Consider the following 27,881-nt stretch of genomic DNA (forward strand, 5'->3'; position numbering starts at 1 on the left):
GTCCTAGGGAACTAAGACACTAGTTAAAAACTCAGTTGTTTTCTTGTCTTCTGGCTATAACTTTCTATTTAGAGACATGCAAATAATGGATATTAGATGGAAAGAATATGTATTTTAAGAAAGAAAATTCATACAAGTGTAGCTATAAAAAAAAAGAAGAACACTTGCTAAGTACGGTAAATATAAATTCACTTAGATGCTATTTTAGGAGCCCTGGTAGCATAGTGGTTACACATTGGGCTGTGAACCTCAAGGTGAGCAGTTTGAAACCACCCAGCTGCTTGGTGGGAGATGAGGCTTCCAACTTCCATAAAGAGTTATAGTCTCAGAAACCCACAGGAGCAGTTCTAACCTGTCCTATAGGATCTCAATACACACGATGGCAGTAAGTGAGTTTATTAAAATGTATTTATTTTACACAGAAATTTGAAAAAGATTAATTTTGTAAGATACATGATACTGCAATTTAAAAAAAACACCTATTAACTGCTTCTCAATTCTTTACACTTATTAAAATGTCAAGAGATAATGACACACTGGGTACAAAGTACATAAAACAGCATAACATTTATAGAATAAAAAGGCTATTACACAGGGGGAGGGTTAAATGAAGCACATTAGTTGTTAAAAGAAAATTTCTGCTACAACAAAATTTCTACATTTACAAAACTACGACCAACTTTAGTTGATAATAAGACTTTATGACAGGGTAACTTGCATCTCTGTTTCACAAGACATACTAGTTTTACCACATAACCATGTATTCAGTGTTTATACTGAGTGCCTAATGTGTCCCAGGCACTGTGCTAGATGCAAAGGATTGATCAATGAAACAAAGCAGGAAAAAACAACAACAATCTCTCCTCAGAGAACATGAAGATATACCATAAAGTTGCACCAAAAAAACATTGTTTAAGACTTATTTAATGTTTTTGTAAAAAGGTTAAGTACCAAATATATCTTCACTCCCCATATGTAATATTCTACATAAGAACACAGAATGGAAATCCAGCCCTGGAATCTCTTACCTTAAATCTAAGCAACCACTTAATGCATAAATGGAGCAAATAAAAGGGTAAGGAAAAAAAAGCATTGAAAGGTTAGTTGGAATTTCAGGATGTGAAGAGAAAATAAAAAAACAAAACACAAGTTAAGCATTCAGCATTAACAAATGATGTTTCTGTAGATCACAGGAGTGGTTAAAGCAGAATGTGTCATGGACGGGAGATTCTTTTGGATGAAATTATTTGAGACACTGCTTACATCAAAAACATAGTTTTATTAACAATTTCTTCAACTTGGTGGCCCCTAAGCACTAAAAATCCAATCACGAAGGGCATACAGAGTGCCAAACTCCTAATAAGATTTAAACAAGAATTTGGGGGAGGGGGCACTGTCTTATTGATTAAGTGGGCAAGCACTGATGTTTTATGTTCTAAGTGCTTCTCTAGCATTAAGATTCTGGCAGCACCCTAAGTTTTTCCATTAGCAGCTGTTGGCCTTGAATAAATCTCAAAAGATTTTCCCAAGTTAGCATAAATTTCAGTTATTAATTATCCACCCAATTACACATCCTATTTTAACATGCTCAAATTAGTATACCAATTTCAAGGCATATAGTTATCAATGATTAACATTAAATATCAAATTTCAGATAACAGTTCTTCTATCAATACTCTAGGAAACTTGCACTATATCTTTTATTTTACCTATGTCTGCATTAAATTTAGATCTCAATTGATTTCCAGGCCTAACAGTGTAGTATGTGTCAGTATTATTAATATTAAGTAACACATACTTATCCAAGAATATTATGCACTATATAAAAATTAAGTGTATAAATTACAAATTTCACCTCATAAATCTCAGCTATCAGCTTATGAGAGACAGGGTATTAAACGGTTCATGGAAAAATTCCATTTCTTTACATAGCATTTTTTCACCAACTTGTGGAAGCACCCTTCATTTGCCATGAACCTTCCCCCCCTCAAAGTGACATTTGGTAAAGTGTTATCTTTCAAATTAATAATCACATGGGATTTTAAATTAATGAATACCTAACTGAACCTCTGAGTAGTTTCTTAAATGCAAACACCAATTTAAATAAAATTCTATGCCTCTTAGTTTTGATTATGGTAACTTGTAAACACAGACAATCAAATACATTTTTTAAAAGAGCTAAAATATATACTGGCTAAAATCAGTGATAATACTAATTTGTATATTTGAGCTACAGTGTTTTTACCCCAAAAACCTGAGAAAAAAATATTCTAGAAAAATTCAAAATACATGTTTATTCATATATGTTGTTTCTAAAACTAATGCCAAAAAATCTGATATATTTCTGATAAGAAAAATACTTCAATAACATGACAAAATTTTAGAATTAGTCATATTAAACCATTAGAAAATTAGAAAGATTAAATCACACTTTCTAATCACACCTAGATGAAATATCAAAATTGATTAAATAAACACCAATTCATCCAACGCCACATGTGAGCCAAGTCTTAGTCTTCTAAGAAAGGAAGAATGAACAGCTTTCTTTCCTAGAGTTAGCACCATTGTGGGTTACTGTTTTTAAAAGCTTGACAAAAAATACACCTACCTTTACCCCATGTCCAATATCATCTAGAATTGTATAGTCAATAGGCTTTCTAATGTAACGCACAGGTCGTTCAAGATTGGCTGGAGCAATGATTTTGTGTGTCCTTGAAGTGTTTTTATTGGTAGTCAAAATACCAATTTCTCTTCTTGCCACTTTCTCTTTATGAATGTCAACTGTCTGAAAAATATAACAAACACAATACAAGAATGTATAGCTCTAATATCCAGAAAACTGACACTATAAATGACACTATAGCTATCCAGATTTTCAATTATAATTGCTAAATTTTCCTCTTTATGTACACTCCATTTTTAAGTTATACCAGGAGTTGGCAAACCATGACTCACAGGCCAAATCTGGCATACCACCCATTTTTTAACTTGTTTCTAAACACTTATTATTTTTTAATAAAATCATTTTATTGGGGCTCTTACATATAACAATCTATATATCCATTATAGCACATGGACATATACAATTATTAGCATCAACAACTTCTAAACTTTTTCTTCTTGAGCTATTTTGAGATCAGCTTTTTACCCCTCCCACCCCAAGCCTGCCACCCCGACAAACCCTTATGCATTATTATCTATATATCCCTTAAACCACCCATTCTACCCCTTCACCTACTATCCTCTATTAGTCCCCTCGAAGGGGGTAATTCTGCCATCATTGCTATCCGTTCCTCTTCATCCCCCCCACTTTCCTTCCCCGACCCTCCTGGAATCAGTACTCCCATGACTGATTCTGAGGGGGTTTGTCATTCCTCAATTCCATGTATTGAAAGCTCTCGTCTGTGCTGCAGTGTGTACCCTGGTCTCGCAGGATGTGCGAGGCAGTACTGAGATCGTAACAGTGAGGGGAGGAAGGATTAAAGAAGCAGAGGAGTGGTGTGTTTGGTTAAAACTACCCACTGGGTGCACGGGAGCATTCAATTGTCCATAAATGGGCACTCTGGGGTCTCCACCTTGACCCCTCTCCATCACCTTGATGAGGCTATTTTTGAACTTCCGATACCTATTCCCAGCAACACCTCATGATCACACAGGCTGGTGTGCTTCTTCTATGTGGGCTTTGTCGCTTCTCTGCTAGATGGCCGCTTGTTTAGCTTCAAGCTATTAAGACCCCAGATGCTGTATCTTTTAATAACTGGGCACCATCTGCTTTCTTCACCACATTTATTTATGCACCCAGTTTGTCTTCAGCAATCGTGATGGGGTGGTGGGCATCACCCAGTGTTACATTATTAGAACAAAGTTAGACAGACTTTTTATGAGAAACTTCATTTACATAAAAATCAGTTGCGACCTCATGTGTGTGAAAGAAGAACTATGTACTGAAGGTTTGTTGCCGGGTTTGGGAAGTAGATTTGCCAGGCCTTTCTTCTGAAGCATCTCTATTAGAGACTCAAAACTATCAACCCTTTTTTGATTAGCAGCAGAGTGTATTAACAATTTTTACAACCCAGGGACCCAGTTTCCATGGCTCTGAGTTGCCATCAAGTCAATTCCAGCTCATGGTAACCTCATATGCAGAAGTAGGGTTTCTGTTCCACAGAGTTTTCAAGACTATGACCTTTGGAAGTAGATCGCCAAGCCTATCTTTGGAGACACCCTTTGGCTTCACAATTTGTGTTGTACTGTCCTATAGATTTTGACAGATGCATAATACAGTGTGTCGACCATTACCATATCATGCAGAATAATTCCACTGCCCTGAAAATGACCTTTAGGGGCAGTGGTGGTTCAGAGGTAGAACCTCCCAGGTGTGAGATCTGAGTTTAACTCCCAGCTATTGCATCTTCTGCACAGTCACTACCTGTGTGTTTGTGGAGGCTTGTGTGTTGCTATGATGCTGAACAGGTACCAGCAGTGCTTCCACAATGAGATGGGCTAAGTAGAAAGAGTTGGTGATCTCCTGACAGTCGGGCAATGAGACCAGATCCACAACTGTATCAGGGAAGATGCTACAGGACTTAAACAGCTTCCTTCTGTTGTGCATGAAGCCGATTTGATGAAGGCAAATCACGGCACCGTTTGCACCTGATCATCAACCTCCAAGGCCCCAGAGCGCCAGGCAGCCACAGGTCTCCTCACACTGCGTACAGCTCTAATGTTTCCAAAATTCATATAGAGGTGGAATCAAGGAATATTTCACTTCTTCAGGGTGACTGGTTTTGCTTAGCAGTATGCACTTAAGGTTCCCTGGGTCTCTCTGTGGCTTGATAGCTTTTTATTGATGAATAATACTTTTATTGTATGCCTATACCACTGCCTATTTATTCACCAGTGGAGGACATTTAGTGGCTTCTAATTCGGGATTATTGTGAATAAAGTTGCTATAAATATTCATGTGCTAATTTTATGTGGCCATAAGTTTTCACCTCATTTGGGTAAATCTAAGGAATATAATTTTCTGGATCATATGGTAAGCCAATGTTTACTTTTTCAAGAATTACTGAAAAAAAAAAGAACTACTGAACAGTCTTTCCAAAGTGGCTGTACTAGTCCATCAGCAATGAATGAAAGTTCATTGCTCCACATCTTTATCAACATGTGTTTTTGCCTTTTGGATTTTAGCCATTCTAATAGGTAGGGTAATGTTACATGTTGTCTAATATTGGCTTATTAACTAAAATTTTACATTTGTACTCATTCCAAAGAAAGGTGACCTAACAAAATGTTCAAATTAAAAATTAGTATTAAAATATCCAAGTAAAATTTTGCTGAGGAACCTCCAACAACAGTACACTAACAAGGAGCGGACTGAGAAAAGGACCTGGAACAAGGGATCTCATTACTGATGTCAGACGGATCTGAGCTGAAAGCAGAGAACACCAGAAAGATGTTTTCTTGACTACACCAAGGCATATGACTGTGTGGAACTTACAAACTACCAACAGCTTTGAGAAGAATGGGAATCCCAGAACACTTCATTGTGCTTTTGCAGACCTTGTCCATGGCTCAAGAGGCAGTTGTGCGAACCTAACAAGGGCAACCTACATGGTTTACAATCAGGAGAGGTGTGCATCTCACTATAGTTATTATATGAAGGAGGATGTGGTTCAGGCTTGGAGGAAGACTTAACAACCTGCTACATGTAGATGACAAAACTTTGCTTGCTTTGTATGAAACAGGAGGACTTTTTAAAGGCATAATCCTATTAACTTATGCTTTTTCTTTCCAATTTAAAACAAAAGAAAAAGGAGGATATAGCTAGACTGTAAAATAGGAGTTTTTCACAGAAAAACTTACATTTGCTTTGACAAAATTGCTTATATTTCATCAAAACACAAGGTGATTTTCATCATGTTTGCAAAGTATTGTACTTACTAAATGCTCATAGGACATAATTTAGTGGAAAATGACAATGCATTTTTAAAGTCTTCTATTTCCTAAAAGTATAGAAATTTCTCCACAAACACATGTAAACACACTAAAAATAGTATTTTTGCAACTTATGGGATATAAACACAATTATTCTGAATGCAACAGAGTTAAGATACCAGACAGCCTACACACATTATAAAGCCAGCACTGTTATCTGGAAATCTTTTCTATACACCGATACGTGAATCGTGTACTCGGTACAAGGCCAACGTGGGTTGCAGTAACATCTTCACACCTCTTACCAGCATGTCATTCTACCACTGGACACTTTTTTTTTTGCTAGCTCCTCCTCAGCCTCCCTTTCATCCATATACACAAGTGTGTGTGTGTGTGTGTGTGTGTGTGTGTGTGTGAGTGTGTGTGTTTTGATACCTTGGTTATCAAACCCAATTCATTCCCAATTCATATTCAAACATCAAAAAGTTTGAGAATTGAACATAATTTCCCCCTAAGAAATCATGAGGCCCCAAAATTACACTTTAACAAAAAGTTAACAGCCTTAGGTTGTAGAAATGCTGCCTGAAACATCTAAACACAAGACAGTACATTAAATATCGAAACACAATAAAGCTACAGTGTTCTATGCAAAGCAGCACAAGGGGACTGTTGGTTTGTTGTCTGCCTGAGAGCATCACCCCGCCCCCTCTGTGACCCAGGAGAGATATGACCTGTGACTCGCTCTCACCTCGATACGTTTTTTTCCAAGTTGGATTTTTGGTTTGATTATTGAACAAAATTACAAAGAGTGAGCAAATCCACATACACATCCCCGGAAAAAAACAAAAACACATTGCTGTTCAAGCAGCAGAAAGTTCGGCCTGGGGTCGTGTGACAGCCGAGGTTTCACTGTAGATATGAAACTTCAAAGAGAATTGCAAATCTCTTTTTCAAACAGAGACCAGGTAATATAATGAAACAAAAAGATAATCTCAAATATGAGTTCAAAGCCTATTTCTCTACAACTAAAACCAAACAAACACAACGCCCCTTTCCATGTTGGCCTGACTCATCACATTCCTGTTGGCCCGAGAAGAGCTGCCCCAGAGGGCTTCCAAGGCTGACTCTTTCTGCATGGCCACATCTTCTCCCATGGAGGGCTAGGGATTCAAGCCACAGGCCTTCCAGTTGGTGGTCCAGCGCTTAATCACCGCACCATCGGGGTCCCTTTCTCTACAGCTCAGAGACCTTCAAGCAACAAAACAGGTGACGTTTTAGAATTCATAAATATGAAAGCCAAGCATCAAATCAAAGACTAAGCCAGGGTGTAGCCTATAATTTTAAGTATTTCTTTTTAAAGACAACTATAGGTCTTGAACTTTTCTTATGCATGTTAGGTAAATTATGATTTCCTTTTCACTGATTGGGAGGACTAAAGCAGAAAAAGTAAATCTATCATAATATTAGAACTTACTTAACTTCAGATAAAAGATTACATTTCAGTAATTATTAATGAGTCACTCTGAATCACTAGGCTGTCTATTGCACACTTATGACCAAGTGTCCCCTAAACTGAATTAATTAAAAGATAAACTAAGAATGACACTTGTTTTTATATTTAACTTTTTTTGTCCTGTCAATAAAAGGGAGTTTATAAAAGAATGCAATTCTCCTGAGACACTATTTTCACTTTCCTCAGTTTCTAGGAAGTTGCTTAACTTATTTAAAACTGAAATTAAAGAAAGTAAATCTGACTAATGCTAACAGAATTATAAACTAGTTAACTGGAATTTCACATCAACTTCAAATTTTTCATACTATAAATGCTAATGAACCCTGAAAAATTCAAAAAGGGATGGACTTCCCACTGACTATTTGTACTAATATATAGTAACACTCACAGTATAAATGTATTTTTTAAATGCTTGAAAACATGCCTTAAAAAATTAAAACATAAATTAGAAATCTGCTCAATGATCTTCTAGAGGTATAATTTAATATGGATATGAGAGGGCATTTACATATTACTTTTATGTTCTCTTCAGGGACATTCACACACACTGACAATGAACTGTAACGGTAAGAGGAAGACCCACCAACACGGCAAAGCAAAAGATGATACAACTTTTAAGCCTAAAGAAACCGGTGTTTTAGTTACATAAATGTAGTTCTAAGTTCCTTGGGTGAGAAAGCAAATTCAAAACAATGAATTATAAAGAAATATGCTTTATCAGGAAAAGGGCGGCTTTCTCAGCACTAAATGAAAAAAACAACAACTTCCAATTCAAATTCAAAATGAATCCTTTAAAGAAATGGAAAAACTAATTATTAATTATCATATGGACAGGCAAAAGACCCAGGATTAGCAAAGAGCTTCGTCAAAAGAGCCAAGTAGGAGGCCTGGCAGGGCCTGACCTAAACTCCTGCTACATAGCCACAGTCGTCACCATAGGAACCTGTGGGAGCAATTACAAAGAAAATAGTATTTTGTTGTTTAAATAAATTCTTAGTAAAAACTGATGACATTTAAAAAACATAATCCTTAAGAGTAAGGTATGTCTATAGAAAGTCCAAGTACCATACACTGTCTAGTTAAGTTTCCAGTTCTCTAAGAGAGAGCTAACCATGGGATTACTAACGTTTCTTTCAGGCTGAATAATTCTTTGTTTTAATGAGTTGTCTTGAGCACTACAGGTTGTGGGAAAGCATCACTGGCTTCCACCCAGAAGTTAACCGTAGCAAACCCCAGTTCCACGACGACAACCAAAAATGTCTCCAGGTATTGCCAAATGTCCTCTTGAAAGCACATCACCCTGGTTGAAAACCAGTGATGTGGAAAAGTAACTAATTAGCTTATCCTTATGCTATCACTCTGAAATATCAGCTGCTTCTAACTTTTTCAAAGAGTTGACTCTCAAGGTTATTATATCTAGTGATCACCTATGGCGGAGATTCTTGGTCTAAAACGAGTTTAATAATAAAGATAACATATGATTAGGGTTATCGGTATAATTTGTATTTTGGCAACCTCACTACCACACTAGCTTGAACTACAGGTGTGGCTGGTGACAGACTCAAATATAACTTCAGAGAAATAGAATGGAGAGTAAAAAATCTAGTCCACAAATAAGGAAGGTAACATTTGGTCCAGAAGAGTCTTAGGTTTTTAGTAACCACTTGCTACTCCAGTAATTAAAATGCTTTCTCTAATAGAAAATATAAGCATATTCAAATTAGACAGTAATATAAATAACCCCATATACCTACTGCCCAAGCTTCAATGATCATCAACTCACAGCCAATTGCCAATTTTAAAACTTTAGCAAAGCTCCTGTAACATATTTTCCAAAAATTAAAATATGGCTACAATGTTTTTCCTGAATCAAATTCATGGCTTCTAATAGCCACCATTGTCCTTGTCTTCACTATATTCTCATAAGGTTAAAAGGCAGTATGTTTTCTTTTTTTTTTTCTTTTTAAACATTTCTTAGGGGCTCACACAACTCTTATCACTACCCATACATATACATACATCAATTGTATAAAGCACATCTGTACATTCTTTGCCCTAATCATTTTCAAAGCATTTGCTCTCCACTTAAGTCCTTTGCATCAGGTCCTCTTTTTTTTTCCCCCTCCCTCCCCACTCCCCCCATAAGTTAACTTTTCAAAGCACACGTTCAACCATGATACTTGTACTGGGCAAGAAATTGAATTAAAAGTATTTCAAGTGTATACCTGAATTCCTAAAGTTATATTGACAATAAACTTGCTCATCTTTAGAACAGAACTCTGCAGTACCACTCACCTGTGGCAAGTAAACTGTGTGTTTAGCAAGCACATAATTAGACCAAACTATCCCAAGTATGCTCTGTAAACTCTATTATTGTTTGCCACCAAGTCTATTAACCAAAAACCACACGAAGAAATAACACAACTGCACAGGATTTGTATCTCTCACTTCCCACAGCTCCTATTTCCCCTTCCTCCTCACAGCTAGTGCCAAGCTGATCTCACATGCTTCAGGCTACCCACCCCAACCCCCACCCAACACTTCGGCCACGCAGTGCCAAACCCAGGCTCCGCCAGGGCGGCTCTTTCACCTGGAGATGCCTGTTCTGACTTCAGCTCCCTTGCAAGCCTCTCCCCCCTCCCTCAAGGACCCAAGCACATGCTCAAGCCCCAGCAGATGACAAGAAGGCACTACTATAACAGTACTTTGTTGGCTCCCATTACCACAGAAAAGTAAGAGTTGATAGTACGGGATATACCACCTCAGGTAGCTGTCCATCAGTGTGGGAAAGCATCTGCAACCAACCCGGTAAAATGGATTAACCCAGCTAAACTGCATGATTTTAAATGTGTCTCATTGTATTAACAGTAATGTTTCAAAAAAGCATTTATTGATTTAAGTAACAAATATTCTTCAAATTATGAATCATTCATGAAACAAATCAGTCATTAACAAATTGTATGGGTAATTCTGGTTTATTCATTTTTTAAGAAGGCTAAAACTACATATATGAAATTAACTAGGAACTATATATTCAACTCTGCATAATTACATAATGATAGCCTGCGGTTGCATTTCCTTATTTTTAAAGATAAAAGCTTTTAAACAAGGATATACATACAAAGTTTTTAAGGGAAAAAATGCCTCACAGAGTGAACTTCTAAGATCTCTTCTACCCCTTTTGCTGCCTTTTAATCCTTAAGACTTGAGAAGAATTACTTGGAGTTTCTATATCCTGTACTTGCTACTGGTTAACTTCTTCAACATCTGCTCTAGGAAGTTCTCACAAGCACCCAAGAGGATGGGAGGTGTGCGACTCGTAAAATTTTGCATGTTGAAGTTTGACCTCTGTTCACTGACTTTTTTCTAAGTCTAATGAACTAAATATAGCCAGTAGTGGTCATTTTTACCAGTTGAGAGAAGAGATGGGCCTGCCTTAGAAGCAGAGAGGTCACATTGTTTGGCTCTCACAACACTTATTTTGATTTTAAACTAATTTTAATAATGCTCTTTAACCTACTCCCATCCCTACTACCTCTTTTTTTAACTGACCAGAAATGAAAATAAAATCACAGGCACAGTAAGAACCAATCATCACAAAATACTGATTGAAATGATATATGCTTATAAGTGTTCAGTAAGATTACATGTCTAGTCTTCAAAATAATGTCATGTTAATTCAACTGTTCCTGTCAGATGGACACAGCGGCCGCATCGACAGCTCAACCATAAGAGTCGCTGTGAGGGCAGCACAGGGTGGGCAATGTTTCCTTCTGGTGTGCACAGGGCCGCTCTGAGTCAGAACTGACTTGACGGCACCGAAAAACAACATCAAGTTGACAAAGAATCCTGGAGGACACTCTCGGAAAAGCTTTGGCCTGCTAACTCCAAGGTCAGCAGTTCAAATCACCAGCTGCACTGCCAGAAAAGGTTGGGGTACCTGCTCCTATACGGATTTATAGACTCAGAAATGCTATATAGAGATGCTGTAAGCCAGCATCAATTCAATGGCAGTGGTAGTTGTCAGTTTGAAGATTATAAACTTTAATTCATTTTTAAGTGGTAATGCTTCCAAAAATTTGATTGGATAATTTCAACAAACCTGGAGATATAATGTCTTTAAAATTTGCAACCTACACAGTATCTAAAGTAACCTATGTCAAGAACACAGACTAACGTGGCCTTGGAGAGGTGGTAAGAATGGTGTCTTATTATACATACTAAATATTATTTTGTCCTTTTAACTTAAAAAAGTATCAGACACTATTCCTAGTCAAGTCTATGTAGTTTTTCAAAATGGGTTATCATTGGTTTTCATGGGGGTTTACTTCCCTGAAGAGTAGCTATCGACATCAACTAAGGCCCCCCCTCCTCGGATTCACAGGGGTCTGGGCAACAGTTCAGAGTGATAGAGGACTCGGCGTCATAGCACAGGTTGAGATCAAAACAGAGCCAGTGGAGCGGAAAGAAAGAGCAGCAAATCAAAGTCAAGCTCATTTATGAGAATCCCAAAAGAATAGAGAATTCAAGACAGGAAGTAATTTAGAAATCATCTCACAGGCTCTATCACTTTACAGATAAGAAGACTTGAAGCTCAAAGAAGCCAACACAAGACAAGCTAGTAGAAGAGTTAGAGCAAAACCAAACCCCCTGCCAGGATCCCCTCCAGCCTGATAGTGTTCATTTTCACTTGAGTGGAGGAAAGGTCTAACTCGTAGGAAAAGGACCAACGCCGTAGGAGGCTGAAAATGGTAAAGTTCTTACCTGGAGACAGGAAAATAGACTGATGAGAAAAGTAACCAAACACCTCTGATCTTTAACATCCATGGTCTTCAAGTCAGAGTCCTGATGGTGCAGTGGGTAAGCACGCAAATGCTAACAGAAAGCAAGATGGCTCAGACCAGCAGCCACTCCAACAGAGAACGCTGTGGCAGTCTGCTTCCATACAGATCCACAGCCTTGGGAACCCTATGGGCTAACTCGTCTGTCCAACAGGATCTCGACTGGTCGGGCTCAGCTCACGGAGAGGGGGTCAGTTGGGTAGGTTTGAACAGCTCTGCCATACAACGGCTCTGGGTAACACCTATTACCAGTCTAAGGGAAACATCTGACTTTCTGTGATCTGAGTGAGCCTCCATTTTTCCTTTTTTTCGGTTTCTTCAATCCAGTTCTCTCTAGAAATTCTCAAAATCGCGTATTTCTTTTCAAGAATCTGGCCCCGAACTAGTATATAATTTTTAATAATAATAAAAGTATAATTTAAAATTTTAATAACTAAATTATAAAACAGTATTTTAAGCAGTAGTTTGCAAACTTCAACCCATAAGCTAAATCTGGCATATGGACTGTTTTTACACAGCCCACAGAATGTTTTTACATTTTAAAAGAATTATTTAAAACATGCAGGCAAGCACGTGTGCGCACACACACACACACAAATAAACAAAAGTATGACAGAAATCATGTGTAGCTCCCAAAACTTAAAATATTTCCTATCTGGACCTGTGCAGAAAATCACTGCCAATTTATTATTTTATAGAGTATTTACTAATAAAAATTACTCTTACATTAATATTCAATCTAACTAGGGCAGAAAAGTCAATCTTTGAGGCAAATGAACAAAAGACAAAAAATCCACCACTGACTCTTTTTTCTTATATTATTGTCTAAAGTATACTACCATCACCTAATCAGTGGTAAGGTATTTTGTGCAAACTTAACTGCTGTATTCTCAGATGCCTCACCTGCACACAGTACCCTCCACACGCTCAACTCCAAATTCAGTTCAACGTTTTTTACAGCTTTATGATAACATTCTTGGCAGCTCTGACCCAATCCTGTTATTTCTGACCTAGTAATCTATATATATCTCACCTCTCCCATTTTCTACTTATTCCAGTCAATAGCTAAAAAAAGAAAAAATTAATTAGACCACATTAATTGGGTATCAATTTATATGATACTCTAAAAGAAAATGTTCTCATTAACTAAATTAATACAATACTTACAACTCAGGGTAAAACCACTGCAGTTAATTTCAACACATGGCAGTTCCCTGGGTTCCAGAATGTTAACTCAGCTCCATGTGACTTTGTACAGTTTCATGGCAGCAGATTGTCAGGTCTTTGATGGCAACACCGAGGGGGTTTGAACCACCAACCTTTCAGTTAGCAGCAAAGAACAAACTGTGTACTACCCAGGGCCCTCAACGTACGGCGGTCTTATAGTATTTCCCTTCCTCCTTGAGGATTTCTACCTAAGAAATCCTATAATAGTTGTAACAAATAATCTTCATTGCCATTTGTCATTCTCTACCCAGTCTCTCCTACTTCTCCCTTCAACCAATAAAGCTGACCTGCGGAGACTCAAAAGACAGCCACATCAATGTTCACTACAGCACTATTCTCAAGAGCTGAAAGACGGAAACAACCTGAGTATCCATCAACAGAAAACTAAATCAACAAAATGTGCAATTATACATCAAATGGAAAACTATTAAGCTAGTGGTCTACAGGACAGGATAGAGCTTGAAAACACTATCCTGAGTGATGTAAGTCAATCACAAAGGGACAAATATTATATAACCACACTTAAAAAAAGAGGGCACATGAAAGTCTCAATGTACAGAGACCAAAGTCTTTAGTGGTGACAAGGGGTAAAGGGAGAAGGTAAAGGGTGGTTAACAGCGCTGGAGAGATAAAATTCATTGAAGGTACTGTTATATACAGAGTTGTTGTGACTGCTGTCAATAAACTGTACACCTGTAGAAGACGAACTGGGAAAACTGTGTGGAAACACTCACAACCACTATCACCACCAAAAAGTAAGTAACTGCTTAAGCTGCTATACACAACCAAACACCTCATGAGCTTGCCTTCTTGGTTTGGATATTCTGAGTCATAATTAACTGGTCTAATAATATTTTTAGTGCTTCTGTCCTACCTCCTCGTTCACTGCGTAGGTGAGGTTTTAAAATTTTTAAAGCAGATATCCAAGATACAACACTCTATTCACCTGGAGCTATTACGGAAGACAGAAATTCAGGAATAGGAAGAGGATATAGAATGTGTGGCTAACTGCCTCTTTCGCCCCAAGACCGGAAGAATTGGAGAGGATGCACAGGTACCATTACATTCGGATCAAAGACTCCATAGAAGAATCCAAATCAAAAGAGGGAAAGTAAAGTATTAAATTTCAAAGTCTCATAGATTCTAACTTTCTGGAGCCATGAAGGGTGGATGAACTGCTGAACCGACTAGTCTGAGATAATCTTTACACCTTGAAACAAAAGTGTCCCCATTAGTCTTCTTAAGACCAAACAACAACAAGAGGAGCTGATACCAAGGGCTCAAGTAGAAAGAAAACTGTTTTGGAAATATGGATCACACATACGTACAAGTGTGCTTGCTACTACTGAATGATGGATTGTTATAAGATTTGTAAGAGTCCCCCAATAAAATGATTAAAACAAACAACCGCTTAGCCTAAATAAAGAAAAAGGACTGCCTTTGGCGTTGTGCTTTTTAAGAGCGCTCTAAAATGGGATCAAATTAGCAACAACAACGTGAAAGATTAGAGGAACCTCGGGGACAGTGAACTCTGTAAATGGAAGGAACAAACGGAAGAGGTCAGTGAGAATGATTGCAGAACTCAAACACTATCATCAATGTCCCTAAGTCATACAAGTCGGCTTTAAATTGGTGTATGTTTTGTTATCTACACTCTTTATCAACCTAAAAAAAGGTTTTTAGTTGCTCAGCCTTTTGAAAACTCATGTATTTACTATTCTTCCATAATCACTCTCTTCTACTTTAAAAAAAATCTTCAGACGTGTAACTATTTTAAGACTAAAGAACTGTCCTACAGAGAGCTAGCTGGAATGTTTCTACTTTCTGGAAAGGGGAAGTTAAAACAAAATAAGTCAATCACCAAGCTATCATTTATATTTAAAAAATATAAAACAGTGTGAAATTTGGTAAAACTTGGGAACCACCACCAGTCCCTTCACTGCTTTCAGAACACACTCCTTGGGGGGAAGGGTCCCAGGTGCCGACTTCTCCAAGGGGACCAGCTTCTTGGCACTTCAGCGGTTTTATTTCTGAAAGATCACTCTACCTGTAGTATAACCAGCAACCATACAGGACTACCAATTACAGCTTTATCCTTACAAGTCAAAAGGAAGGAGTCTTTCAAGTAAATTCAGGTTGATGGAGACAGAGAGAGAGAGAGAGAGAGAACACAATAAATCAGACATGCTTTAAAAGTACCTGGTTAAAGTTTACCTAGCAATTCATTAAAACTCACTGTTTTGTTTTTTTTTTAGTGAGACACAGCAATGCTAGAAGCAATACATTACATATTATCTAGAGAAATGGAGATACATGAAGAAAAAAAATCCTAGAGAGACAAATTCAGATTTAAGATGATATAAGTAACAAGAAATCCCTCTGAATTTTCAAATAACAAAAACATAAAGTAGACTACCCATATTTACTTAATTATCTGGATATTTAACTATGTATATTTTTTAAATTTCAGACTTCCAAAAATGGTTAGATTATTCTATTTTAGAAGAGCCCGCACTCTCAAAATGTATTTAAATAATAATAATATATACATTATTAACATTTTTCTTATTAAGAGTCCTAATCACGTAGGTCTAATAATGGTGTTAAATGTTAATAGATTAATGACAAGTGTACTAAAGCGCAAGTCCCAAAAACCTTTTAAAACACTGTAATTTTTTTATGCGTGTGCAACTAAATTATTTTTTCTCCTCCATTATGTTAAAATAATATGGGTTCAAAATATTGGTGGTCATGGAAAGTTCACAGCATCAAGTGGATGTTTGTTTTGGTGGTAGGTTGAAAAAAGCAGGCACCCAAATGTCTTCATTTTATAAAACTATTTACAAGGGTAAAACAATGGAAGGAAAGTCATCGGGACATCAATAACTGAAGTCTTAAATGAGGGAGGACAAGGTTTGTTTTCCACTTCGCCACTCTTTTCTCATGTGTTCATGAGCAGGACGGTTAGAAAGGAGCATGTGCAGGTAATTTAAGTGATCTGCTCATCAAGTAGAGTCCTTTCTATTTAAAGGCTGGAAAAATCAGAAGGTTTCACCTCAGCAATTATTTGAACGTGACATGAGCTTCAGCAGAAACCATCAACATTTCCTTATCAAAATTATAAGGACAACCACCCTACACAAAGATCAGAAAATAGCCTAATAGCACTTTGTATACTGCAAATCAAGTGTGACGTTCAATCCCATAATAAAGGCTATTGATACTATACAATGTCTGTGCTTTGATAGGTAACACAGGAAAATAAAGTGGTCTCACTTGTGAAATATGATTGATTGAAGACTCCATCCTTCGTAGCTGGGACGCCTGGATGTCCAGCATCTGCAGAACATTGTTGGCCAAGGTGTTGATCAGATAGGCCACACTTGCTAGGGACTGGGTGGTGTAGGCTTTGGTCTCTTCTAGGGCTCGCTGCTTATCTGCTGACTGAGAAAGAAAAAGAAAACACAATCCATTAATTCAAAGGTAAGTCACTGCTAACAATCTATCTAAAACAATGTTTAGGGATGATTCTGTTCCCGAATCTATCCACATAAACATAAATGTTAAGAAAATGAATTACCAGTATCATGTAGACTTGATAATGAAGTTATAACTGAGTTCAGACATATGAATTGAGTATGTCCAAGACAAACAGAAAGCATTTTTACAGATTCAAATAAAGTTCATTATTTTAAAAATGAAACTCAATGGACACTTTGAGCAATGTAAGCAAGTATAAAGCTTCACAAGATAACTGTTTATAGAGGTAACATTCATTATTTATATGTAAATTTTGACATATTTTTCTACTTTTCCTGAATTCCCCTTTTCCCAAACACTAAGAAGTAAAATACTTATAATGTCTGGATAACATAAAAAATTATAAACAAGGCAAAAGTCCTTTCTTTCCAAGAATTTGAACTACTATGCCCTACTTAATATACTACTGTAAAACAGACTACAGCATAAAAAAGGTGGTGAGTGACATTTCTAATGGACAATGGTAAAGTGACATGTCTCGTGCTGCTGACTGCCAAACGCCATCATTTTACCCACTCACTCGCATTCACTGCCACTGAGTTGATGCCTCCTCCTAGCGACCCGCTAGGACTCAGTAGAACTACCCCTATGGGTTTTGGAGACTGTAACTCTTTATGGAAGTAGAAAGCCCCATCTTTCTCGTGTGGAGAAGCTGGTGGTTTTGAACTGCTGATCTTGTGGATCACAACCCAACATCTAACCACTACTCCACCAAGGGTGCATATCACTTTACCCTAGTTCTGTAGAAAGACTCTGGTTCAGTACAAAGTTTCTGAACACCAAACCTTTTATTTCAGTGTGATTTCTACACGTCATTTACTATACATGTCAACTTGAAAGTAAGAGTCAGTTTCTCAATCCTCAATTATAAAGCAGAGAAGTTAAACTTTTACATCAACAATCATTGTTGTTGAGAAGATCAAGTGAGATAATGAGTATCAAGCACTAAAATTACACACCCACTGAGTCTCTTCTGACTCATAGTGACCCTGTAGGACAGAGTTTGAGGTTGTAAAATCTTTATAATTAGAAACAGCCCCACCTTTTTCCTTCTGTGCAGCTGCTGGGTTCAAAATGGTGATCTTCATAATCCACTCCGTTAACCCAGGATGCTATGGGCTAACTGCTGACTACCAACTTACAGCCTCAAAAGCCAGAAGGCTAAGGAACCGTTCTACTCGGTCCTATAGGGTTGTAGGAATCCAAATCAGCAAGACCTCCATAAGTAAAAACCCTACAGTTGAATATATCAGTATCTGAATTTTTAAAAAATTGTTTTTAATATCTGAATTATTTTTACATTTGCCAAGTGTTTTATACTAGGATAGCCTAAGCAACTAATGCCAATAAAAGCTAGGAATTTTAGGATTTTAAATATATCGGGTGGCATCAAGCTTAAACCTTGATGAAGTGATGTGTTTGTGCTGGGCTGCTAGCCACAATGTCAATAATTCTAGCTCACTGGCTACTCTGACGGGGAAAGATGAAGCTTTCTCCTCTTGAAAAAATTCACAGCCTCAGAAACCTTTCATACAGGGTCAGTGTGAGTTGGAATCAATGTGCTAAGTAATGGCAATGGGTTGTATGAAGAAGTTCCTGGGTGGTGCAGATGTTTAACTTGCTCAGCTGCTAAGCAGAGGGTTCAAAGTTGTAGTCCACCCAGAGGCACTTTGAAAGAAAGTCCCTCTCGCCAGCCAGGGCCACAGGGACACTAAGACCGTATTATCCCGGGAGATACTTTCTGCCACCGCCACAGCAGGCCCACGCTGAAGAACACAGCTCTCCTAGGTCCAGGCACTGCAAGCAACAAGTGTCTTTCAAGCAGGGCAGCCAAATCTTGCCTCTGTGCCATCGCCCCTTCCTGAGCATGGAGGAAAGTTCACATGAGGCGGATCCCTGAGGAATTCCTGCAGTTCTTTTATCCCCACACTGGTGTCACAGGACCCTACATGCTCAGAACTAGACTGATCTCATCTTTTCTATCCAAAGAAATATACGTGGTCACCCCAAAATTGTTCTCTACCATACCAACAGTAGGGTTGCTTACCTATGAAAGTAGAACATTTAAAAGTGGAGGGGGGGGGGGAGATAGGGACAAAGCTACTATATACAAACATTCCTGGGATGAGGACCAGGTAACATGGCAGGGACCAGATCAAATGCAAGGATACACATGGTAGACAACTAAAAAGGAGGTGGGGAAAGGAAATAATAATAATAAATAAATGGGTAACGGGGCCAAAGGGCACTAACCTACCCGAGGAGAGGGTACTGTTTATATCTCCACAGGGAAAGAGGGACCAGACTTCAACCCAGTGCTCCAAGATGTGAATGCAACATGCCGACATGGAGTAGGGAACCAGTGGAGAGGTCTGGGGAGTCGGCCCCAATTCCAACTACTAAGTGGACACCTGTCCCTCCCCCCAGAAGAATTTATTTCAAAAGACGGCATTGAATCTGCAGCTCCAGGTGAGGGACATATCTGATCAGAACACACGGATGCTGATGAAGGGGGAGGAGGAGAGAGTGGAGCACATCCAGACCCACCAGGCCGTGAGGACGAGGACCCCAATTAGAGGAGCCAGTCCACAGAGAGGACCACATGGCCAGCCCCACTATGAGACATGACGCCCCTCACTGACCCATAGCCCTACAGGGGACAACACCGGAGACACCGTGTGGGAATTATACCCGATATGATGCCGCCACACCGAGGCAAAACACTAAAGGAGTGCAACAGAACAGCAAGGGAATGGAGCAGCAAGATCCCCAGGGAATGTTGAAGGTGGACTTTGGGGTCAGGGCATGGTGACCCAACAGACTGGACTGGAAAACACTCCTGAAGGTAAACAAACAATCCAACAAACTAACTACAAGCTTTTCTTTCTTGTTGTGTTGTGTTTTGTTTCTTTGTAATTGGTTTGTTGTTGTTTTGTTGTGTTGTGTGTTTTCGCTTGGTTTTGCTCCACAGGTCTGTCTAAATAAAATAGGCTGGATGAACAATCTGGAGGAGAAAACAATGGGACCAATAGTTCCGGAGGGGACATGGGACAGGGGGAGTTGGGGGGAAAGGAACTGGTATTAACAAACCCAGGAACAAGGGAACAACAAGTGATCCAAATTGGAGATGAGGAGGGTGTGGGAGGCCTGGTAGGGCATGATCAAGGGTAATGTAACAAAGAGGAATTGCTGAAACCCAAATGAAGACTGACCATGACAGTGGAACAGGAGGAAAGTCAAAGAAAATTGAGGAAAGAGCTGGAAGGCAAAGGGCATTTATAGAGGTCTAGATAAAGACGTATATATGCAAATATATTTATATATGAGGATGGGGATATAGATCTATGTGCATATATTTATAGGTTTAGTATTAAGGTAGCAGAAGGACATTGGGCCTCCACTCAAGTACTCCCTCAATGTAAGAATAATTTCTTCTATTAAATTGGCATTCTATGATGCGCACCTTCCCGACACATCCAATGAAGACAAAGCGGGTGTGTAAGGAAATGTGGTGAAGAAAGCAGATGGTGACCAGCTATCAAAAGATATAGCGTCTGGGGTCTTAAAGGCTTGAAGATAAACAAGCGGCCATCTATCTCAGAAGCAACAAAGCCCACATGAAAGAAGCACACCAGCCTTTGCGATCATAAGGTGTCAAAGTGATCAGGTATCAGGCATCATCAGAACAAAAAATCTTACCATAGTGAATGAGGGGTTGATCAGGCATCATCAGAACAAAAAATCTTACCATAGTGAATGAGGGGTTGGGGGGGGGCGGAGTGGAGACCCAAGGCCCATTTGTAGGCCACTGGAGATCCCCCTACAGAGGGGTCTCGGGGAGAAGAAGAGCCAGACAGGGTGCGATGTAGTAACGATAAAAAAATACAACTTTCCTTTAGTTCCTAAATGCTTCCTCCCTTCAACCCCCACTACCATGATCCCAATTCTACCTTGCAAGTCTGGCTAGACCAAAAGATGGACACTGGCACAGAAAGGAACCAGAAACACAGGGAATCAAGGCAGGTGATCCCTTCAGGACCAGCGGTGTGAGTGGCGATACTGGGAGCATAGAGGGAAGGTGAGTTAGTAAGGGGGACCCGATTACAAGGATCTACATGTGACCTTCTCCCTGGGGGACGGACAACAGAAAAGTGGGTGAAGGGAGATGTTGGACAGGGCAAGATATGACAAAGTAATTTATAAATTATCAAGGGTCCATGAGTGAGGGGGAAGCGGGGAGGGAAGGGAAAAAATGAGGACCTGATGCTGGGGCTTAAGTGGCGAGCAAATGTTTTGAGAGTGATGAGGGCAATGAATGTACAGATGTGCTTTATACAACTGACATATGTATGGATTGTGATGAGTTGTATGAGTCCCTAATAAATAGATTTAAAAAAAAGAAAGTAAAACATTATTTAACAAATTAAAAATTAAACAAAACTTTTAAATGATAATAAAAAAATGGTGCTTCCATTGGGTAATTTGCTGATAAATTCAATGAGCAATATTGCCAAGCTGAAGGAGGTAAAGCAGACCTCCATGAAATGCATCCAGGATTTGAGAAGGTTCAGCTGGCCCCCGTTCAGAAATGCCATTATCTTTTTGATATTCAGAGAAATAATCTCGCTATGGCCTTGGAGGTTATTTACCAGAAACAGCTGAACACAGTACACAAGGAGGTGAAGAATCACCTGGACGGTCCTATCTCTGCAAAATACGTCATGCCGAAAGGAACTAGAGCACATGATCAACTGGACGGAGAAGAACAAGGTGCAGAGCATCTCCGCACAGCAAGAAAAGGAAGCAACTGCCTTGGGTGAAGGGAGACACTGGTCAGTGTAAGACATGAAAAATTTTTATAGACTATTAAAAGGGTTCAGGCGGATGAGCTGATACCAAGGGCTCAAGTACAAAGAAAATGTTTTGAAAATGATTGTGGCAACATATGTACAAATATGCCTGACACGATTGTATGTATGGATTGTGATAAGAGCTGTGTGAGCACCAATAAAATGATTTTTTTAAAGATATTGAAAATACAAAAAAAGGAAACAATTGCCAAGTGAGTTCAAGACCTAAACCTGCTTGCAAAGAACAGCCAAGCACGGGCCATTATGTAAATGTGTCTACACAATCAAGACAGCTACAGGTGACTAAATGGAAACTTTTCTGTGTTAAAATCATTCTTTGGGATGTAAGTTCTGCCAAAGGCACATAAATTCAATGCTATCCCAATACAAATACCATCATCTTCAAAAAAAATTGGAAAAACTGATTACCAACTTCATATGGAGAGGGAAGAAGCCTGGAATCAGCAAAGAACTCCTCAAGGAGGAGGACCAAGTTAGAGGGCTTGCTCTACCTGACTTTAGCACCTATTATACAGTCACAGTGGTCAAAACAGCACGGTACTGGAATAACCACAGATACTCAGACCTACGGAAAAGAGCTGAGACCCAGAAATAAAATCATCAGCACACAGACAACTGATCTTTGATAAGGGCTCCCAAAATATCAAATGGGAAAGTAAATGCCCTCTGCAACAAGTGATGCTGGAAAAAATGGATATCTACCTGCAGACAAATGAAGCGAGACCCTTACCGTGCTCCATGCCCAAGGATAAACTCAAGGTGGCTCACAGACCTTGAGATAAAACCCCAAACTTTTATGCCCATCAGTGAGGGAATTGGGACAAACCTGAGAACGAAGGCCCAGGGAACACATAGGTTATCGGAAATAGGGAAGGACACAAATGGCTAAATGGTATGTGCTGATGATAAAACACCTGTGTACATCAAAGGAATTTGCCTATAGACTGGGAAAACATCTTTAGCAATGACACATCAGAAAAAGTCTTATTACTAAAATCTATAATACTGTGCTAACTTATAATAAGAAAAAAACTAATCACCCACTGAGGAGATGACAACGGACCTCAACAGAAGTTTCACAAGGGCAGAAATCCAAATGGCCAATAAACATATGAGAAAATGTTCCAAATCATTAGCCATAAGAGAATGCAAATTAAAACAACCATAAGAGACCACCTAACACCCTCAAAGATTGCCCAATTCAAAAAATCAGGAAGTAACAAGTGTTGGAGGGGCTGTGCTGATAGGAATTCTGCTCCACTGCTGGTGGACCTGTAGGTAGGTACAGCAATTATGTAAATCAATTTGGCGATCTCTAAAACAGATGGAAATCCCACTACCATATGACCCAGCAATCCCCCTATTGGGCATATACCCATAAAAGTCAAGAAACCACCCACGGCCAGACATCTGCGGCACAGCTCACAATTGCAAGGAGTTGTAAACAACCCAAATTTCCCTCAACAGACGATGGAAAAAACTGTGTTACATACATACATTGGAGTACGACACAGCCTTAAAAAACAGTGATGAACACATGAAGCACATTAGCACATGGGAAGAGTTGGAGGGAATTATGCTAAAGTGAAGTAAGTCAAGCACAAAAGGACAAGTACAACATGAGAACACTGGGGCATAAGGGCAACACTACTGCATACATACATTCCTGGGGTGAAGTCCAGGTACTATGGCAGGGGCCAAACCCAACCCAGGGATACATATGGCAGCCAAGTAAAAAGGAGGGGAAAAGAAAAAAAAAGACAAGGTAGCAGAGAAACAGGTCATTAGCCCACCCAAGGGGAGGGTATTGTTTCTATCTCCACAGGAGAGGGAGAGAAGGACCAGACTTCAAGCTGGTGGGCCAAGAGGTGATGCAACATACTAGCATGAAGCAGGGAACCAATAGAGGTCTGTAGGGCTGGCCCCAATCCAAACTAAGTAGACCCCACCCCCGAAGAATGCACTTGAGAGGGTGGCACTGAGAAGGGCACTTCTGATCAGGAACAAATGAAGAGGGAAGGAGAGAGTGGAGCACACCTTATTCTGGCTCACAGCAGCCAGTGCACAGAGAGGCCAGCCCCACCACAAGACAGGATGTCCCTCACTGACCTACAGCACTCCGGGGACAACACTGCAAACAGTGCGAGAGTTACGCCCGACCTGACCCCACCACGCCAGGCTGAAACACTAACAGCTTGCAACAGAGCAGCAAGGGGAACAGGAACTCCCCAAGAAATAGCAAAAGTAGACTTAGGGCCAGGCATGGCACTCTATCAGACTCGCCTGGAACTCACAAAGGTCAACACTCATAAAGGTCAACACACAGACCTAGAACTATTTATAGGCTTTTCTTTTTTTGCTGTTGGTTTTTTTTCTTTTGTTATGTTCAGCTTTGCCTTGTTTTTATGCTTACTATTGCCTTCTGCTTATCTATCCAGATAAGATAGGCAGGATAAACAATCTGGAGGAGAAAACAAAGGGTCCAACGATTCCAGGGGGGCAGGGGAGAGGGGGAGGTGAGGGAAAGGAATGTGGGTACCAACAAATCCTGGGACAAGATTAGATCAAGTGATCTAAAATTGATGGTGAAGAGGACATAGGATGCCTAGGGGGCTTGATCAAGGGCAATGTAGCTGAGAGTAATTACCAAAACACTCTTAAAATAGGGCTAGGGTTCCAATAGTTTAGTGTGAACTTAAGTCCTATCACATTTGTAGCTATAAATTTATATTAGAAGAATAATTACATAAGGAAAATGCACAGACAAGGATGTCATTGTCAGAGTTAATAATAGTGAAAGAGACAGGAATGTTCATTGACTTAGTTCATAATGGAGAAAGAAAACATGATATTGACTAAACAATCTATTGTACATTCATGCAATAACTAAATGCAGCATTGTTATGTATTAAAATATTTAGAACTATGTAGGAAAGAACTTGTTACCAAGCATCTAAAACAATCATCCAAATTCGTATGTGCTAGTTTACAAATATCTATGTACTCCAAACTCACTGTCAAGTCGATACTGACATATGATGACCCTAGAGAGGACAGAGTGTCCCTGTGAGTTTTTGAGACTGCTATCTTTTCACAGGAATAGAAAGCCGACTTTCTCCTGTAGAGCAGCTATGGTGTCAAACTATGGACCTTGCAGTTAACAGCCCAATGCATAACCACTATGCCAACAGAGCTCCTTGTGTTTATACAGACACAGTAAGTAAAGAAACATGGTGGTGCTGTGGGGTAGGCATGGGACTCTTAACCCAAAACAATGATTCAAACCCATCAACTGTTCAGCAGGAGCAAGATGAGGCTTCCTAAAGATTTATAGTCTAAAAATAAGAAAAAGAAAGATTTATAGTCTATGAGTCAAATTTGACTTGATGGAAGTGGCTTTTTTGGTGTATAAATACAAGAAAAAATTTGCTTTTCTGAATGAAGGGGAAAAAAATCACTGATTTGGTTTTTATTTTTAAATATGGTCTTTTTAAAACCTTTTGGCTGGAGTGGGAGTGGCAACACCAGGAGGGAAGGGGGTGTAGAAAAGGAGACCCGATCTTGGGGATCTATGTGTAACCTCCTCTCTGGGAGATGGGCAATGGGGAGGTGGGTGAGGGGAGACGCTGGGCAGTGTAAGATAAGATAAAATAATTATTTATAAATCATTAAGGGTTCAGGGGGAAGGGGGGAGCAGGGAGGGAAAAAATGAAAACAAGCAGATTCCAGGAACCCAAGTGGAAGGCGAATTTTGAGAATGACGAGGGCAACGAATGTATAAAGGTGCTTTACTCAATTGATATATGTATGGATTGTGCTAAGAGTTGTATGAGTCCCAATAAAAAGATTTTTTTAAAAACAAAAAAATTTTTGGCTGGAAACCCAAAACCCATCTGAAGGTAATGGGGCACCCCCTTACAGAAGGGTTGTTAGGTAGGCTAGCGTAGAGCTGGGGAATGTCCGTTAACGCATGCCCAGAGAGCCAAGCACAAGAACAAGGAGTGGCACACTGCACATGCCCAGAGGTTCAGGTTTCCCGCTGGTAGGCATGGGTGGGTGCTAAACCAGGATTGGCCCACCTAGGCCACCTGGATTGGCCTGCCTAGGCCAGGTGAATTCCATTCAGCCAATGGGGTCGATCAGGGGTCGTCCACCACACCTCCCTGTGGAATCCTTGAAAAGGCAGGAGCCTAGAGTCAAGACAGACTTTTGTCTGCGTGATGCTGAGCAACTTCCACCAGCCTGCACGGTCAGGAGGGATCCTATGGGTGCCGTGTAAACCCGAAACTTCTTCTAACTCTCATAAAACTCACTTGGATCACGAACCAGGCTTCGGCATCAATTCTTTCTCGCGCGGGGCCAAGGATTGAGGTATAACTCTAGCTCCAGAGATATCTAACAGGGGTCGCTAGAGGAGACCAGGCAGTCAGGGTGCAATGTAGCAACAATGAAACATACAACTTGCTTCTAATTCTTAAATGCCGTTCCCCCACACACACTATCATGACCCCAATTCTACCTTACAAATCTAGCTAGACCAGGGGGATGTACACTGGTACATATAGGAACTGGAAACACAGGGAATCCAGGACAGATGACTCCTTCAAGACCAGTGGTGAGGGTGGCGATACCAGGAAAGTAGAGGGAGGGTGGGGTGGAGAGGGGGAACCGATTACAAGGATCTACATGTGACCTCCTCCCTGGGGGGTGAACAGAAAAGTGGGTGAAGGGAGACGTTGGACAGAAGATATGACAAAATAATAATTTATAAATTATTTATAAAAGGGTTCATGAGGGAGCGGGGAGCAGGGAGGGAGGGGGGAAAATGAGGAACTGATGCTAGGGGCTTGGTGGAGAGCAAATGTTTTGAGAGTGATGAGGGCAACGAATGTACAAATGTGCTTTACACAATTGATGTATGTATGGATTGTGATAAGAGTTGTATGTGGCCCTAATAAAATGATTTAAAAAAATAACTCGGCTTATACTCAAGTATATATGTTAAATAGATTTAAAAAGAAATATTTGTATAATGGAGAATTATCATAGGGCTGACTGACAGGAACATTCTCCAGTACATGTGTTCTGGCTACAGTAGTTTTATACCTTTCTGCTTTGGCTCATTTTCTTCACCTATAACAGCTTTAGGAGCCCTGGTGGTGTAGTGAGTTACAGGTTGGGCTGCTAATCACAAGAACAGCAGTTCAAACCTACCAGCAGTTCCAAGGGACAAAGACGAAATTTTGTTTTCCCGTAAATATTTACAAGCCTTGGAAACACACAGGGGCAATTACACACTGTCCTACGGTCATTGTGAGTCACGATTGACTCGATGGCAGTGGGTTTAGGTTTACTATTTTCTGTGTGTGTGACGGTTATTTCTTTCTTTTTTGGGCCAATGGCTTTTCCCCACCGATACAGCAAACCCCCTCACAACCACTGTAAACCTTATGGAGCTGCTCTGACTTAGTGTTCTGTAACTTGTCTACTTAATTCCCCTGGGTCCTAATATCCATTGCAATGTTTACACAGAACTCAGAGACAACATCATGATTAAAAGGTTGATTAGGGAAGTTAACAAGCTGTAATTCCAGGGAGAAATGCTCTGGGTAGTTTACCAGGGCATGTTACAAAGGCATGTTTCATGCCTACTAATAAAAGCCCAAAGGGACATACCACTCTGGTATAAGGCTCAACCTGAAGGCATTCAGCTCAAGCTCCATGGGTCAGCAATCCCAGATCCCTGAGTTAAGTGCCCAGAGACACCCTACTTCAGCCCAAAGGCACTCAGCTCTCATTCTCACAGACCAGCAAGTCTAACTTCCCTAATTAAGTGCCCAGAAGCACCGCTCTCTGAAAGCCAGCCTCCTGCAGAAAAGTACTCATCTTAACTTGCTCCATGGGTTGGGAAGCCCATCACTGTTCCAAGATCTGGTTCCTGGTTCTGCTGCTGCT

General features: G+C 39.7%; 1 protein-coding gene and 1 pseudogene across 6 annotated transcripts in view; one reads left to right on the forward strand and one right to left on the reverse strand.

Annotated features, from left to right (window-relative positions):
- The window catches only part of ABI2 (abl interactor 2), a 110,673-nt gene that overhangs the window by 49,728 nt on the left and 33,064 nt on the right, over window positions 1-27,881 (reverse strand). For all 6 annotated transcript variants that reach the window (XM_075530258.1, XM_075530257.1, XM_075530256.1 and 3 more), the window contains exons 2-3: window positions 16,792-16,959; window positions 2,609-2,785 (exon numbers count right to left, since the gene is read on the reverse strand). In XM_075530258.1, the coding sequence (XP_075386373.1) occupies window positions 2,609-2,785; window positions 16,792-16,959 (345 nt within the window). The remainder of the gene's footprint in view (window positions 1-2,608; window positions 2,786-16,791; window positions 16,960-27,881) is intronic.
- On the forward strand, window positions 17,442-22,175 carry LOC142424712 (ATP synthase peripheral stalk subunit b, mitochondrial-like; annotated as a pseudogene).

This window comes from Tenrec ecaudatus, chromosome 13 (assembly GCF_050624435.1).
Source record: "Tenrec ecaudatus isolate mTenEca1 chromosome 13, mTenEca1.hap1, whole genome shotgun sequence".
In the NCBI taxonomy this organism is placed as follows: Eukaryota; Metazoa; Chordata; class Mammalia; order Afrosoricida; family Tenrecidae; genus Tenrec; species Tenrec ecaudatus.